We start from the raw sequence: 12,401 nt of genomic DNA, 5'->3' as shown, positions 1-12,401 counted from the left end.
CTCACACAGTGTAATAAGGTCTGGATTCAGGTTCTGTCCACTGGAACGATTCCTCTTTGTGTTAAAAACCAACATGACTGTCCAAATGGAAAGAGATGGATATTTTACACATGAAGCACAGCTGTGTCACATCATTCATTATTTCAAACTCAGGACATGTGGAGAGATTCTATATACAGTCTATGGTTTGAACCTATAAGACATGTATCTCATGTATGAAGAATATGGACACAATAAAGTATATAAAATAATGTTGAAGCATTTATCACAAAGGTCATTATTAGACATTTGACAGATGTCTTACTTTCCTGTTTTAATGAAGACTAACAGTTTGAGATGTCTGTTTCACTAAAAGTAGAAACTAAATTTCATCTGTGAGTGGCTGATGAGGCTGCATGAGAGAAGTGGTTCATGTGAACTCATGAAGAAGTGGGAAAGTACATTTACCAGGGGAAGTATTTTTAAGTTTAACATTCATGTGATCTCAGTTCTTATTATTATAATGATTTTATTTGATCTCACATGTTCCTCATATTCTCCTGAAACACCTCAGAGTCCATCAGGCCATCAGGTTTGGTGTCAGTAAAAACAATGGGTCTCATTCATGAAACGTGAGCAGCACGAATTTGTGTGTAAAGCGTGTGCAGCAGAAATTTACACGGATTTCCACATTCATCAATCTTTTGGTAGAGCTGATCTGTGAGTAACTACTCAGAAAATCTCCACCTGCTCCCGACTGTGTGTAGAGCTTGTGTAAATGTAGGAATACACATAAATACTGCTTGTCACTGTCAGAAATTACAATTTTAATACGTACTGCTCTCTGTTATGTACACAATACGCAGATGCCTTTGAGACACGTAATTTAAACTGAAAAAATATTAAAAATATATATATAACATATTTTTACAATGAATAAGTTGGCAATTAAAGCTTTGAGATCTAGATTAGGTTTATTAAAAATGTGAACTTCTTGTTACAAACCACACAGACTAACTGGAGCCTGATCTGACGAGGCCAACTAAAAGAAGCCACGCCATACCTGCACATTTGCAGGTTCTCTCTGTGCTGGGATTCTTAGCCACAGGGACCTTCCAGCAGGAGATGGCAGATAGATCTGGAATCTCCCAGCCATCAATGAGCCGCATTTTACCGGCAGTACTTGCCGGCATTATTGAAGTAAGGCCGGAGTACATTCAATTCCCCTATGGAGCACAACGGTAAATCAAGGTAAAGTGGGGGTTTAGCGCGCTGGCCAACACGCCAAATGTCATTGGTGCCATAGACTGCACACACATATATGCATCAAGGCTCCATCTGATGATGCATTTGCATACATAAACCTGAAAAACTTTCATTCCGTGAATGTGCAGCTGATATGTGATGCAGACTGTGTGTTGCTCAACGTTGTGGCTCGGTGGCCCGGTGGGACGCATGACAGCTTACTGCGTGTTTGGAGAATGGAGCTGTGAGAGACAGCTGGCTTGTCGGTAAGAATGTAGTCTTCTATACAAATGCATGTGTTTTATATGTAGAGACTTACCATTTTATATCCATACAACATAAAATGTGCTTCCTACATTCCACCTCGCCCAAAATAATTTCAATCTGCGCCTCAGAGAAGTTCTTTTTTCGCTCTCTATCCTTCTTACCTTGTGCCATGATTGCAGGGCAGGCCGACCAGATGCACAGGTCTGTGTCCTTATATGGTGTTTATTTGATATTCATGGGCGGGGATTTATGCTAATTGGTGATCACCGGGAGCGTGCTGTCAGTTTACGATGGGTTAGTATTCATGATCTTACACGTGTTTATGTTCAAATCTGCGTTTCCCACACCGTTCATGAATCCACAGTAGAGTTTTAGTAGCGTGAGCTTTTATGTGCAAATCTACACTCAGATTTACTCACCTTTCATGAATGAGACCCACTGAGAGTAAACAATAATCAGGGAAAGAACTAAAGCTTGGGGCCCTCATCTGTTGTAACGTGTGTTATTTAAAGATCAGTCATTTTCACAGAGGGCTGGGTTCAGTTCTAGTCTAAACCATTACCTGGTTGTCACCTCCTCACCTCAACTGTCTGTCTGTCTGACACTTCCCCAAAAAGGGGAAGAAGCATCAAAGTTGACTTCCTCACCCTCAGGGTGTCAGCACAGAGGAAGAAGACTGGGTGTAACTCTGAGTCTGAACAAAGAGGTGAAGACTCATTTTACTAGCATGGACATCACCAACAACAGAATGAGATTGGCAGATAGTTTATTGATTACAGATTATTATATTTATCGATTAGAACATGCAGTCACTTTGGGGAAGCTTCGTAGGGGATCCACCATAGCACCCGGGCACGACGAACCCCCTCAGGACCCTATGGATAAGAAGAAAGGAGGAGAGGAGCAAAAAGAAGAAAAAGGAAGGGAGGGAGGGATGCGGAAACGAGAGCGAGAAAGGAGGAAATGGTCAGGTTTGAATTTAGGGATAAACGGAAGAGGCGCGGTTGAGGTGTGGCCCTGCTCCTGATATTTTGCTATTATCACCACTTGAGAAAGACTTCTCTGTGATCCAGCTTCAGCTGACTTGTTTGGGGAGGTGGACTGGTTCTGCTGCTGAGGTTTGATCTTAATATTTGGTTGTTTATGATGAAGGCAGAAACATGAGGTGTTTTATGTTCTTGAAGAGAAAATGAGCACTTTGTTGAGCACAGATGATTTGAGAGAGACAATTCAGAAATGATGATCAGACTCCTTTTTTGAATTCAGGTGATGAGTGTCACGCCATTCCTGTCAGTGAGCATGTCAGCCAACATGTTTCTGATTGTCCTCTTTGTGCCAGGTGAGCTGTTTATTCACTCACTTTCATTTAAAGCTGTTTATTATTTACAGTTTGAACTTCATGGAAACAAAGCAGAAAGAGGGGTGCAGAGAAGTTTCTTCTTCCACATGTTCATGTCCTGACTGCAAAATGAAATGATTTCTACTGATGTTGTTAACAGGACTGGGAGAAAGAGCAGCATTTAACATACTACTTCTTAGTTTATCAGAAATACAAACTCTATGCTTTTATTTTACACAACATGATATTAACCATGACTCTGGTTTACAGGGGCTCGGACTTGGTGTCGTGAATGGTCAGGTCTCTTCATCACTTCACCTCAGAGGATGGAGGCTCTGAATGGATCTTGTTTGCTGATCCCGTGTAACTTCAGCGCTAGATATGAACATCAGTTTGTCAGCACAAGAGAAACATTTGGACTGTGGTTCAAAGAAAACCAAATTACATACAATCCAAGAAATGTGGTTTTTGACAGTAGTGGGACAGTTCTCAAATATCCAATCAGCATAACTGGAGACCTGAAGGAGAAAAACTGCACCACTCTGTTCTCCAACATCAATGCAACATTTAAAGGCATTTACTACTTCAGAATCATGAACTGGCCATTCAGGTCAACAGCTGCCTGTGACCCTCTGAACATAACAGTGAGAGGTAAGATCATTTTGTTTTTCTAAATACATTCTCAGCTTTAATGTCAGTGTTTAAAATGACAAACTCAGATTGTTCAGTATTTAAAAAGATGTTTTCATGTAAACCTTTGTTTCATCTAACTCACAGATTCTCCTCCGAGCCCCAGAATAGAGATCTCAGGAGACCTGAAGGAGGAGGAGTCTGTCACTATAACCTGCTCAGCTCTCACTCCCTGTCCACACTCTCCTCCTAAACTCACCTGGAGTCTCCAAAGAGACTCTCTCAACAACATGGAGGAAAACACAGATGGAACCTTTACAACTCAAATCCAGGAGAGCATCACTCTGTCAGAGCACCATGATGGATACAACATCACCTGTTCTGCCACATATCCTGTGAATGAAGGCAGAGATGTGAGGACAGCAGAGGAGACAAAGACTCTCAGTGTTTCATGTGAGACCTTCTTTCATTTGGATGATTTAACAGAAAACAGGAACATTTAAGTTTTAGATTTTACAACATGTTTACTGCATGAAACAACAATCGCACAATTCAAAGTGTGTAGCTGCAGCAGAGCCTGACCTCTGACCTTCCACAAAGGGAGGTGTCCCTGAATTAGAGCTTTATAGTGTGGAGCTGAAAACCTACAGTTTGTAAGAATGATCCCTCTTTATCTTCTTTTTCCTCATCTCTCCATCAATCTCTCCACGTGTCACATCTTCCAGACTCTCCCAGGAACACCTCGGTGTTGATCTCTCCCTCTGATCCGGTGTCAGCTGGCAGCACGGTGAACCTGACTTGCTCATGCAGAGGAAACCCTCCTGTCGTCCACTTTGTCTGGTACAGGATCAGTGATGGCAGGCTGGAACTGATCAAAGTGGATTCACAGGTTTATGTCCTTAAGGTGACCAGCAGTGATCGAGGGAGATCCTTCCTCTGTGGATGCAGAAATGATCGAGACATTCAACTATCAACAGGACTCCAGCTGATATTTGAAGGTGAGCAAAGACTGTCTCTGGTGTTTTAGAGGAACAAGATCTTCTCTGGAGCCGAGGGTGACTTGTTGTGTTACAGGTGATCACTCGTCTGAACCTGTTGGCCTTGAAGTGGTTTTGAAGATCCTGGGAATCCTGTTGCTTGTCAGTACACTGATCATCTTTGAGTGGTGAGACAAACTATAACATATTGATTTGCAGTACAGACAGCTGGTCTGATTGAAATGTGCTTGTGTGTCATATAATGTTAAAAAAGAAACACGTTCTCATCCTGTTTCCTTCAGGTGGTTTCGATCAAGACGCTCCATGAAACCAGTGAAGGTAAGCTCACAGAGAAACAGAGGGTCTGCGTGAGATGACTAAGGGTCTGCATGCCTCAGGAGAAAGTCTGAGCAGTGATCCACAAAGCGTGGTAAAACCAGACCACAATGCAAAGCGGCACAGCACCGTCAGAAAGCCCATCTCACTGTTTCCATTCTGGATAAACACAGAATGAGGTGTTGCAGTGAGACAGAGGCAGGGTACCTGCAGCTCAGAGAACATGTGTTAACATTTATAACATGTTAATACACCAGCAGCCAAGTGAACACACTGACCGTACATACAGTTAGCCTGTAAGACCAAAGACAGTGTCAGGGTTTCATTCATTTATCCATAAGTTCACAGCAGAAGCAACATCCTTACAGTCTATAACCTCAAACATTCAACTTGATTTCACAACTGTGAGAAGTAGCTGGGAGGTCCTGAGTGAGACTTATTGATCAGGTGGAGTCATGATTACTGGTGTGTGTTTTAATGGTTGATCACTTCACCAATATTTGTCTATATAAGAACATTGACATTTAGACGGTGTGTGACGTGTTACAACAGTTCTCTAAACTCCTCTTCCTCTTATACTTCTACAGGAAGCAGAGGAAGCTGACTATGTCAACACAGCGGCTGAGTTTCCATCATCGCAGCAGGGAGTACTGACTTCACAAGCTGCTTCAGGGAGACCTATCTGACAAACCCAAATAACAATGACATGATTTGAATAAATTGTAGACTATATGTCCATTATCAGCGTTTTATAGACCATGCAGAGGCCACAGTCCATAAAGTCCTGATTATGAGTACCTCTAATACTATCTGATGTGTTTTACAAAGGAAATATAAAGTGTTAAACAAGCTGTCACTCAGTTTCCAAAGAAACTCTTCAAGGTCTTGTCACCTTTATACAGCACATTCACACTGATGTTACTTATTGGGCCATTGGGGGCTGTTTGTTGTGCACACTGAAAGTAACTTAAAAACTCACTGTTAAATCAAAAGGTTAAATGATGAATCAAAATATTAAATGTAAATGTCAAATCTGAATGTTAAATTTCAATCTAAATGCTAAATGTTAAATATACTAAATGTAAAATCTAAGTTTTAAATTTAAATGCTAAATTTGAATTTAATTGCTAAATTTAAATGTTAAATATTAATATAAATGTTGAACACACTAAATGTTACATCTAAATGTTAAATTTAAATCTAAATGTTAAATTTGAATCTAAATGCTAAATGTTAAATATACTAAATATAAAATCTAAGTTTTAAATTTAAATGCTAAATTTGAATTTAATTGCTAAATTTAAATGTTAAATATTAATATAAATGTTGAATATACTAAATGTTAAATCTAAATGTTAAATTTAAATCTAAATGTGAAATTTAAATCTAAATGTTAAATATACTGAATGCTAAATCTTCATTTTAAATATAAATATAAATGTTAAATATGAATGTTAAATATACTGAATGTTTAATCTAAATGTTAAATAGTGTAAAAGTGAAATCTTAATTTTAAATATAAATGTTAAATCTTAATGTTAAATATAAATCTAAATGTTCGATCCAAATTTTAAATATAAATGTTAAATCTTAATTTTAAATATAAATCTAAATTTTAAATATAAATGTTAAATTTACTAAACGTTAAATCTTAATTTTAAATATAAATCTTAAATCTAAATGTTCATTCTAAATGTTAAACATACTAAATGTTAAATCTTAATATTAAATATAAATCTAAATGATAAATCTTAATGTTAAATATAAATCTAAATGTTAAATCTTAATGTTAAATAGAAATCTGAATGTTCAATCTAAATGTTAAACATACTAAATGTTAAATCTTAATGTTAAATCTAAATCTAAATGTTAAATCTTAATATTAAATCTAAATCTAAATGATAAATCTTAATGTTAAATATAAATCTAAATGTTAAATCTTAATGTTAAATATAAATCTAAATGTTAAATATGTAAGCAGGTACAGTTTCAGCATGAGGAGCTCTGAAACATGTTATTTCTTATGATTTATGATCTAATGATCAGTTAGTTTAAATTCTTCATGTTCAAATAAGGGGAGAAACTCAGAGGGAGACGATTGTTAGAATCGTCCGTCTGATTGAATTTCATTGTAATGTTTGAATGTTTTAATGTTCCTTCTTTTTAAACTTTTATATATCATTTCTTCACAACCTCTTAAAAACACAAACTGTTTTCTGGATGATTAATAAACTATAAAGATGAATAAACTATAAACAACATTTTCCTGAGTTATGACGGATCTGTGTGTAGCCCTGTACAAAATCATTTAGGTTGCAGTGCATAAAATCCAATGTTAAAAGTATAATAAATAGTTGTATTAAAAGTTCATAATATGTTCAAGAGAAGATTCATAAGATTTAAAACTGTTTAAAATAAGTGTTAGAAAAAGGGAATAAATATAATACTTTCAGTTTAATACATTTGACTATTTACAGTTAAAAGATAAAGTATTTACAAAGGTCTTAAGTTTATTTAAAGGTGACATATCACGCTTATTTCATCAATATATATTGGTCTAAGAGGTCCCCAAAACATGTCTTTAAAGTTTATGCTCAAAAAAACACTTTGAAATCAGATTTTGGCATACCTGAAAAACCCTCTTCTTCAGTCCTCATCAGAACACTCTGTTTTCTCTCTGACCACGCCCCCTCAGGAAGTGGATGTGCCTCGGCTCTCCAGCACATTGATCTAATGTTTACATGTTGGCTGAATATACATGGCTGCTCACAGAGCCGCGTGACTTCAACCCTCTGAATCTGATCCAGAATCTGATCCTGACGGAGAGGCGCCTGCAGCAGGACCTTTCTGAACCATTGGTCACAGATTCTGTGTTTCTTGTTGTTTTATTTGTCAGTATTTAGACGTGTGTATTGGTACACAGCTACAGCTACGAACATGTAGCTATGTGGCTATGCTAACTAGCGCTAGCACTTATCCATGATAAATAAAAATCATCCACTAGATCTTCAAATCTGCAGACGTGGGGAGTAAAACCGACCTTTGTGTTTATTAAGACAGCCTACAACTAGCATGCCTCCCTCCTAAGCTCCTTGTTAGCACACATTTGTGCAGGTAATGAAAAACGGAGGAGGTGTTGAGTTGTATTTTATACAGTCTATGGGCTGAACAAGCTCCGAGCTCTGACTCCGTGACAGACCGGATATTGTTGTTACGTAACAAAAACACGGAAGTCTGAAACGGCTGGTTTCACACACATTTACAGAAAGGTGGAGAAATCAGAACAGGGGCAGAATGGATTTTTTTCATTTTCGGGGGGTTTGTAGACATGCCAGGGAAACATATTTCAGGTAGAGAACCATTAAAAAGTCTATTTTGCATGATATGTCACCTTTAAAACATTTGTGATCAGGAAGAAAGGAGAGATGAAGAAGCAGTTTAGTTTCAGTGTGTAATCTAACTTGATACCTGTCTTATGTCAATCATTTCATTCCTGTGTTGTGTTTGGTTGTTATGTACCTCACGAGCCAATCAGAGTACACCATTTACGTAAGGGGCGGGACTAGTGGTGCAGGTTATAGGGATGGGCGATACCAGACTTTTTCAATTCGATACGATACCAATACTTTTTGAATAAATTTTACCGATATCGATACCAATACCGATACCTTAATTTCTTGAATGGGTATGCGATTTTTCAAAATAATGGTAATTTTTAGAAAAGAGATCATTACACTTAAAGACAAATTACATGAGACATACCAGCCATTAGTAGCAAATTTATTACAAAAGAAAATAAATCAGTACAATTGAATTTCTCCTTGAGATTAATAAAGTATCTATCTATCTATCTATCTATCTATCTATCTATCTATCTAATATAGTTATATTTTTTTTCTCTAAGATTATGATGTATGATTTAAGACAGACAGGGCAAAAATACATCCTCCACCACTTCATTGGCAGAGGTAATAACTACTAATAATGCCACCTGTACCTGGATAATGTGCTTTGCCTCCCTGAAAACTTTCCTGCAACGTCTTCTGTCGGACAGAGGGTGGCGCAGGAGACTTTGATGAACGGGCTTCTTCTTGCTTTTTTTCTGCCTCCTCAAAACTTTCAGGGTGTGTCGTTTTTAAATGTTTAAAAAGGTTACTGGTATTGCCGCTGTGTGACACTTTCTTGTCACAAATGGTGCACCTTGCTGTGCTCGTGTCCATGGGTGAAAAATAACACCACACCGCTCTCCATTCTGAAGCTCTCGTTGTTGATGCATGCATGTTGCAGAAGTGTGCACAAGTGTGGCTGTGCGGCCGCCGCTGCGCACAAGGTTCTCAAGTCACCTAGGTCATGTGAAACGGGCCACTGGCCTCAGTCACCACAGTCATGTGACACGGGCACGGGCCAGCTAAATATATCGAGGATTTTTTTGGCACAAATTAATGAAAACGTTTGGAGTTGATGCAGCCACCCAAGTTGTATAATATCGATATTTTTTAAAAGGAATCGATACCAAATGAGTAGCTTGTGAATATCGAAGTATCGATCCCGTGGTATCGATCCGCCCATCCCTAGCAGGTTAGTGTGGGGTGAAGGTGAACATGCAGCATGAGAGACGCAGACGCTATCGATCAGAGAGCTGAGACGGAGATAATCTGAGTTGGGAGCAGTTAAGTTATATCGTGAAGGTCGACTACTCGTGGTCCTGATTTAAACTTCTGTGACCTGCAAGAGGTGAATATAATGTGTATGCCTGTATTCGTGTTATATCCAACTGTTAGTGTTAATGAGACTGAATGTGTAACGTGGTTAGCGACATGCTAATTAGCGGTAGCATACAGTGTTAATGTGCCTGTGTATCGTAGCCTTAGCATTTAAGATGCTAAAGCGAGCTAATGCTAATTCAACAAGAGATAGTGTTTGATACTGTGGCTTAACTGAATGATATGTTTAAAGGACGGACGTTGGAGAGAGAGAGGTTGAGACGGGTTTTCCAACAGACAGCCCTGCTGTTTTTTCTTCTTCTTTGAACTTCGCTGTTGTGCGCCATTGCCCTCATGAGACTGCATTGTTTGTCCCCACCTATCCATACTAATCCAACTGGAAGTTTGTGAGTACTAACTGAACACTTGTGCACGTGCTTTTTATTTTAAGCTCAGTTGAGTGAAGCGGCCATCACCGTTTTTAGGCCACACCGCACCCAAGCTACATTCAACAGGCCTGCAATGGGTTAAGGTTTTGAATACCAGGTTGTGCAATGTTGTGTTTCATGTGAGTGTGAGTGGGCCCACAGGTAAATATTAATTGATTTATTAGATTTGGAAATTAACAGAACACTGTTGAATATAACTCAAGTATTCTATATATTTGTTATTGTTGTTTTTTTACCTTTTGTTTCATTTTGTATAAATAAATACCTCTGAAGGTTTTTTTGCATTTAAAGTACAGTTGTGGTGGTCCTTATTAAAGTTACAAACCTTATTAAAGTTACATACAGTATAACGTAGTTGTATTTTTCTAAAAGAGCTCAGGCCCTGTCCCATAGTATTAAAGCTGGAGTAGGAGATCCTGAGAAAGCCGCAGCAGTTAGCTTGATTTTGAAAGCACACAGCCGAACAGAGCCCTCCCCCTCATTCAGAGCAGCCTGTAGGGAGAGGGGAGGGACACGCTTCCAAACCAAGCGGCAACCTCCGGTCTAAAAATATGAGTCAATGCGGAAGTGTTAAAAGCTGCAGTTCATCGAGGATCCGCTTGAGGCTGGCTCCGGAAGTACTGGAAGTCACATACACATGAATGGGGAAAAGACGATCTTTGCAGCATTAATAAACATGTTTACAGCCTGGTACAAAAGATGAGTGTAGTCTGAATAGCTCATTTCTCGACGTCCTCTCACTGTGAGGGGGGTGAATTTTTTTCTAATTCGGCAATTTCGAAGATATTGAGATTACCAGTCTTCCAATGAGAGGCACAGCTGCCTGTGGGAACACTGCAGCTGTTGGCTAGGAGGCTCAAAGCCCGCCTCTTTACGTCACACTGGCTCGACAGAAGCAATATGGCTGCCGCAGCCGATTGGTCTCAAAACAGCTCTTCAGAAACAGATGGGTGACGTCACGGATACTACATCCATATTTTTTACAGTCTATGTTCCAAACACATGAACGCGCTGTGGCAGACTCCAGACGTCACGATAGCTAGCTGTTGAGAGGCGAGCGATTGACTTTATTTTCATCGGAGGAAAAACACGTCTATCTCCCATGTAAGTAAACCGATTATATTACCACATTAAAAAATAATGTAATTAGTTAGAATGCACAGCATAGCCTGCATGTTAGCTTTACGTGTGTTTGTTTTTTATCATCTGAAATACAGCTAGAGTAAGTTGTTGCTGCCGGGCTAATAACTCCGGCTAGCCATGTTTATTTTGATTTAGCATGTCATGATGTTTAGTTACTAGACGGCTACAGTGCCTATATATTTATTAGCGTTCACCATTGTTGACAGTCTTCATTTTCGTGTACGAACTACAACATATTGAGTGTTTTTTGTGCTTGTTAGAGCTCTCATGATGACTGCTGATTACAATCCTGATACGAGCGAGAGGGAGAGCAACGACCGGGGACGAGCTCCAGATCCTGGGGAGAGCAACAGAAAGTTCCGCCATGCTGCACAGACAGGTTGTTGTCTGGCAGCATGGAGCACTTGGTGCAGGTCATAGAGGAGTAATACCTTGTTGCTGTATCTGGAAAATCCGTGACCCTTCCACATGGACAGTATAAAGGTTTCAGTTGGAAGTGAATTAAACTATGACATGATTACATACAATACTTGTATGGTGACCCTTTAGTTCCGTTGTATATATTTTATCTTCATGTAAAAAAATACTTGAGTGTGCTGTGTATACATTTGTTAAATAAATCTTTAAATTTACACTGGCCTTCTCTCTTCAAATCACAAAATAATTTAAATCCATATCAAGTAACATACAACATTATAAACAAATAATTGCAATATCAAAGAGTTGTTTTACATTTACTTTTATTAGAAAATGTATTTATTACAGAAATAAAAATAATGGCTGTTGAAGGTAAACATGTTGGCGTGGATCATCCGGCCTCCTTGTTCTCTTCTTTGGCATCCCCCCAGTTGCTGTCAGCTTTCTGTGCAGGATTGTGCTCTGGAGGTCTGTGATGTACTTGTAGTCCTTACCCACCTTCATTGTGTACAGGCTCCACTTTTTTGACTTCTTGTTAAATATTGTGCAATACCTGACATAGAAGAAAGAATCAGAAGTTTAGTCAAAGGTTCTCATTATCTTACAGCACTGTGCACTTTGATTTCCATCATAATAACCCTTTCTTCAGCCCCGTATGTAAACAGTTATTTCTTCTAGCCATGCAAGGAGTTGACACCACTATCACTAGTGTGTGCTTAGTGCCTACTGCAGTGTGTATTGTGCACATATGGTACATATACTGTATTTCTTATTGATATCTTGAATATTATCTAATATTTTCAGAGTAAGTGATGTCAAAATGTGCTCTCTCCCTCTTTGGAGAGGAAGACTGTGCCCACAGATTATTAATACAATTATTCTGTGTATTTGATTCCTCGTTGAATACTTTTATTCA

The 12,401-nt window shown here is 38.7% G+C and overlaps 1 protein-coding gene and 1 long non-coding RNA gene across 2 annotated transcripts; both read left to right on the top strand.

Moving 5' to 3' along the window:
- The first annotated feature begins 2,769 nt into the window (after nucleotides 1-2,769).
- LOC117828775 (sialic acid-binding Ig-like lectin 13) lies at nucleotides 2,770-5,748 on the top strand. The gene is made up of 7 exons (XM_034706087.1): nucleotides 2,770-2,830; nucleotides 3,101-3,481; nucleotides 3,608-3,913; nucleotides 4,186-4,458; nucleotides 4,535-4,625; nucleotides 4,740-4,776; nucleotides 5,361-5,748. The coding sequence occupies exons 1-7, from the start codon at nucleotides 2,791-2,793 to the stop codon at nucleotides 5,457-5,459; spliced, it is 1,227 nt and encodes a 408-aa protein (XP_034561978.1). The 5' UTR covers nucleotides 2,770-2,790; the 3' UTR covers nucleotides 5,460-5,748.
- Nucleotides 5,749-8,290: 2,542 nt separating this feature from the next.
- Nucleotides 8,291-10,061, top strand: LOC117828784. Its single transcript, XR_004634493.1, has 3 exons — nucleotides 8,291-8,347; nucleotides 9,352-9,507; nucleotides 9,730-10,061. It is a non-coding gene; the product is annotated as an uncharacterized LOC117828784 (long non-coding RNA).
- The last annotated feature ends 2,340 nt before the right edge of the window (nucleotides 10,062-12,401 follow it).

Source organism: Notolabrus celidotus, chromosome 17, assembly GCF_009762535.1.
Source record: "Notolabrus celidotus isolate fNotCel1 chromosome 17, fNotCel1.pri, whole genome shotgun sequence".
Taxonomy (NCBI): Eukaryota; Metazoa; Chordata; class Actinopteri; order Labriformes; family Labridae; genus Notolabrus; species Notolabrus celidotus.
The sequence above is the reverse complement of the archived record's forward strand: the minus strand, read 5'-3'. Positions and strand labels throughout refer to the sequence as shown.

Bases quoted from the DNA above. Each gene is read 5' to 3' on its own strand.
- LOC117828775 (XM_034706087.1), top strand. From the start codon at position 2,791: ATGTCAGCCAACATGTTTCTGATTGTCCTCTTTGTGCCAG. The intron at 3,482-3,607 runs GTAAGATCATTT...TCTAACTCACAG, and splicing joins TCTGAACATAACAGTGAGAG to ATTCTCCTCCGAGCCCCAGA. The intron at 4,459-4,534 runs GTGAGCAAAGAC...GTTGTGTTACAG, and splicing joins ACTCCAGCTGATATTTGAAG to GTGATCACTCGTCTGAACCT.